Source organism: Mytilus californianus, unplaced genomic scaffold (assembly GCF_021869535.1).
Source record: "Mytilus californianus isolate M0D057914Y unplaced genomic scaffold, xbMytCali1.0.p SCAF_5, whole genome shotgun sequence".
Classification (NCBI taxonomy): Eukaryota; Metazoa; Mollusca; class Bivalvia; order Mytilida; family Mytilidae; genus Mytilus; species Mytilus californianus.
Window position 1 is genome coordinate 112,031,223 of NW_026262701.1, and position 4,862 is coordinate 112,036,084.

Genomic DNA, 4,862 nt, shown 5'->3' on the forward strand with positions numbered 1-4,862 from the left:
TATGAATAGGTAGCGCATGAGCTTAACATGTTTAGTGTTTGAAAAGAATGTCAAATGAATAAAATTACATAAGGGAAAGGAGAAGCAGGAAGAATGATTTTGTCGATTGATTTTACGCAAAAAAAATCAGTATTCAATTATATAATTTTATCTATGAAATGAGATCCAAAAGAACAAAAACAATCGAGCTTATACGATTGCACATGCTTAACTCTATAGTTGTATTTTAAAATGACCTGTCTGTATTATATTTATAACGGGGTCATTGCGCTTTCATGGTAGCATGACTACCTTAGGTGCTGGAGTTTGTGGGTTTAATCCTCAGCAGGGGGTAAACCAAAGACTTGAACATTTTTATTTACCTCTGCTTAGCACACAGCATTTGGAGTAAAAGCAAAGACTGGTTGTCTTGGAGTCAGAATGAATTCGATTTAAAGTTAATAAGCTGACATTTCCTTACCATTTGTTGTTGTGGAAGATTAATTTCATTTGGTTCATTTATTCACAGCTTTTTCTTAGCCTGAAAAATAAATTTATTGACATATCATAGTGAAATTTTGTTTGATTTTTGAAAACCACGGTAGGCAAAAATGAAGAAGCTGAACTACATACAAGGCTGTTAAAACCCTTCGATAGAAGCATTAAGAGTCAGATCAAAGCAAACAGTAAAGCATTAGCAGAAGGAGCGGCCTGCAAAGTAAGTAGGGACAACAAAACAACCAGTTCCAATTCAACAAAGAACATGACAAAATCTACTAATTCAGCATTTCCGTCACTTGATGAGTTACAACCTACACAACCCATTGTATCTCATGAAAAGCAGCCTGAACATCCATTGGTGAAAGCACACAAGGAAGCTGATAAAATGTTTAAATCGTCACTTGATAAATTACAACCTACAAAAGCCATTGTATCTTATGAAAAGCAGCCTGAACATCCATTGGAGCAAGCACATAATGAAATTGAAAGAATGTTAAAATCTGAAGTTGACTTACATGACAAAGAAGAGTATGCCACCTTATTGTTGTGGGATTTTGCTGGAGACAAAGAATTTTACCACACACATCAAACATTTCTGTCGGCAGATGCAATTTATCTTGTAGTTACAAAACTGAACGAAGCTGACAACAAAGAGGCACAAGGTAATATTATAAAATACAAATTATAGAGCAAAGGATTGATGTTTTGCTTGAGGTTTTTTTATAGCTCTATATTAGGGAATTGTATATTTTTGTTTAAATCATATAAACAGTAGAAAAATTCTACTTGTATTGTAATCATCAATACTTGGAGTCATAACTCCTGTTGGAAAAATTTCATTTTAAGATCAAAATAACATTTATTATTTATCTTCTCTACATCAATCAGGACACAAAAGAGAAAGTATTACAATTAACGATAACGATAAATATTGCTGAACTTAATAGAAAATTAGTTTAAGATAATTTTTTATCCATTCATGCTGGATCATTGTGATCATACCGTATTTTGAAAAGGTACAGAGTTCTGAATTTATGACATATCATGAAACAATTCATGTGTTTTATGACTTGAGGAAAGTTTGTACACCATTTTGATCATCTACTGCCAACTTTTTACATGCCACTTGCCCTTAGATTAAGAAAAGATATTTTGAACAGCTACTTACGTTTAGATATACACTTGCATATAGTTACTTTGTAAATCATAATTGATAAAATGTAGATATTTACGAGTTTATGTGAAAAAGTAAGATATCAAATTTAAGCAGATGATTAGAATACAAAAGTATTTTATCAGTAATTCATGCTTGTGTAAGTAATGAAAAAATGAAAAACATTTGGTACGAGCTGCGTTTTGGTATTAAGTTGATTCCCACACTTTTTCTAATGCTTTTATTCCAATTCTTTTGTAAGGCATGTTAGAGTAATGATTTTGTAGCAGTTCATAGTTGTCATGATTAACAAACAATTACAATCACAGGTTTGAGTATTAAGTTGAATCACCGCCACTGTAATGCCAATCTCAATTGACCACAGTTAATATATCTTGTATAACATAATTGAATAGACAATTCATTACACAGCATAATACATGTTTGCACCTGTCCTAAGTCAGGAATCTGATCACAGTAGTTGTCGTCTGTTTATGTAGTTCATACGTGTTTCCCGATTCTCGTTTTTATATAGATTAGACCATTGGTTTTTCCGTTTGAATGGTTTTACACAAGTATTTTTTTGGTGCCCTTCATAGCTTGCTGTTCGGTGTGAGCCAATGCTCCGTGTTGAAGGCCGTACCTTGACCTATACTGGTTTACTTTTATAAATTGTAACTTGGATGGAGAGTTGTCTCATTGGCACTCATACCACATCTTCCTATATCTCTTGACCTTAAAAGTATACATATAATTACTTTTGATCTATACTACATTAATTATTCTTGAAATTAAGTGTCAACGATGCCAAATTATATAATATGATAGAAAAATATTGCAAAGCAAATAGATTCGTGTTTACAATCTGTAGTTATTCTAATCTTGATACCTACTATCTGATTGTTTTGATTTGAGCGTCCAATCACTGGTGAAAATCATAAAGCATCAGTGACAGTACAGGAAAATTTATGTTGGAAATCAAATCAGAACTAGACCAAAATAGAAATAGAGAGACAGAAATCAAAAGTAAATGAAAGACGACCAATACAATTACCGATTATAAGAATATGCACGAAAACACAAAGAGCAGTCCAAAAAAATAATGACAAATACTAAATATTGACCCAAACAAATACAATATCCACTTGGAATCTACTGCATTACTAACAGCTTAAATGGTGTGTCTAATATGTTGTTACAATTGTCTTTTGTGAACAATGAGTAAAGGAGAATATGATTGTGGCTATGACAAGTAGAATATATCTTTAATCCTCTATGACAGATCTAGAGATAATCTATGAAAAAAAATGAAAATAATAGTTTTAATAATTTTATGCGTCGAAAGTGCTTTTCTTGATTTACCTTGATCAGGGACGCTCAGTGCCAAATAGCTGCAAGACAAGAATGTATAAGTATCGAAACACGTTAAGTGCTATTTTGACCAAAAAGGACATAAAATCATAGCCAAATCCATCTAAGGTCAACTTTAGCTGAGGGAGTTGACACCTAATTTTCTTTTTAATTTTAAATTCATAAACGGACAATTTACGAAATTCAACAAAATAATTCCACTTAAAAGTCTATGCATGTATTTTGGTTTTCAAACTTCTGATCTGGAGTATACCCGATGAAAATAATCATATTAAAAATTAATTGTTTACCAAATTTTGAATTTTTCGAAATACTAAGACTTTTATACCCCAGGAATATGTTACCTTAGCTGTATTTGGCAAAACCTTTCGGATATTTTGGTCCTCAATGCTCTTCAACTTCGTTCTTTATTTGGCCTTTTCAACTTTTTTATTCAAGCGTCTATGATGAGTCTTTTGTAGACGAAACGCGCGTTTGGCGTAAAAAGTTTAATCCTGGTATCTATGATGAGTTTATTATATAAGAATATTTTTTATTTGCACGGGAATCTTCAGCCTGACTTGATATATGTAAACAAGTTTAGGTTTAAACCATTTTTATGTCCACACAAACCTCCACTCTTTGCCTATATTAACCATAGTTCATAAGAAGAAATCACACAATATACCTATACAACAAAATGATCACTTACTTCAACCAGAAAAAAAACTATTTCCGTTCATTGTCATTGACACAATCGAACAAGCAAGTCTATAACATAAACTGTAAGTAAAGTAAAATTACTGATGTACAATGCACAAGCTTGTCATTATGTTTAGGGATGTTTCGATTATGGATGGACTCGATCCACTGCTACTGTAAATTAGAAAATCAGAACACCAAAAGTGGTAGTAATACTGATGTAGTTAAAGATCTAACAGATCAACGCCTTGATCCACCAGTTATTCTAGTTGGTACATACAAAGATCAGATTGAGATTACTGAGGGAGAAGAGGTACTTATTTTATATTAACTTAAACTTAGGAATATACATTTGTTTTTGGTGTTCAAATGAGGAGAAACATTATGATAAAAAAATCCTGTATAAAAAAGAGGAATATAACAAAAGATTTGGACGTCAATTTAATCTTTGTAGAAGTTATGTCGTAATGATCAGACTCGTAACATTTTTATGGGGTTCTGAATAAATATGATGAATGATAATAATCTGTTCACTGCAATCTCATCATTGGATTGATTCTGACCACTGAGAATTATTAGTGTTGCATATATATATTTCGACATACTTTATAAACCTTTTATTATTTTGACTAACGTCGCTGTAAAAGCGTGTAAGTGCTAATTGTTACTAGATTAATTAGCAACTTTGTTTTTCACCAGCCTTTTGTCCAATAAACATTGAGACAAATATCCCCTTAAAAGATGTAATATTTATGTCACTGATGACAGTAGATATGTTCCACTTGTTGTTACCATATATCCGTCCCCTTTTCTTGATTGTGACATTATCAAAAGCGATTTTACTTACTCCAACATCATGACCGGTTCGTTATGTGGAGCTGGAACTGTTTATTTCCTGGAGCACGGGATGTCACTCTTAGTATTTGTTGGGTTTCATGTTGCTCAATGTTTACCAGTCAATGAAATGTGTTTATTATTGTTTATCTTTTTGTAGTTTACTTTTTGCAATAGTATTATCTGTTTTATTGAACTTATGATTTTAAATTTGCCCCTTGGTATCTTTCTTTCTTTTTTCAAAGACTTAAGGAAAAGACCTTTATGATTTTTGTCATCAATAAAATGATAATATTAGCGTATGTTCCAGACTTAATTGAAATTTGATTCCCATTGTAGATGC

At 31.9% G+C, this 4,862-nt stretch overlaps 1 protein-coding gene across 1 annotated transcript; it reads left to right on the top strand.

Moving 5' to 3' along the window:
* The first annotated feature begins 730 nt into the window (after positions 1-730).
* Positions 731-4,016, top strand: LOC127702870 (uncharacterized). Its single transcript, XM_052207174.1, has 2 exons — positions 731-1,142; positions 3,823-4,016. The coding sequence occupies exons 1-2, from the start codon at positions 743-745 to the stop codon at positions 4,014-4,016; spliced, it is 594 nt and encodes a 197-aa protein (XP_052063134.1). The 5' UTR covers positions 731-742.
* Positions 4,017-4,862: the final 846 nt, after the last annotated feature.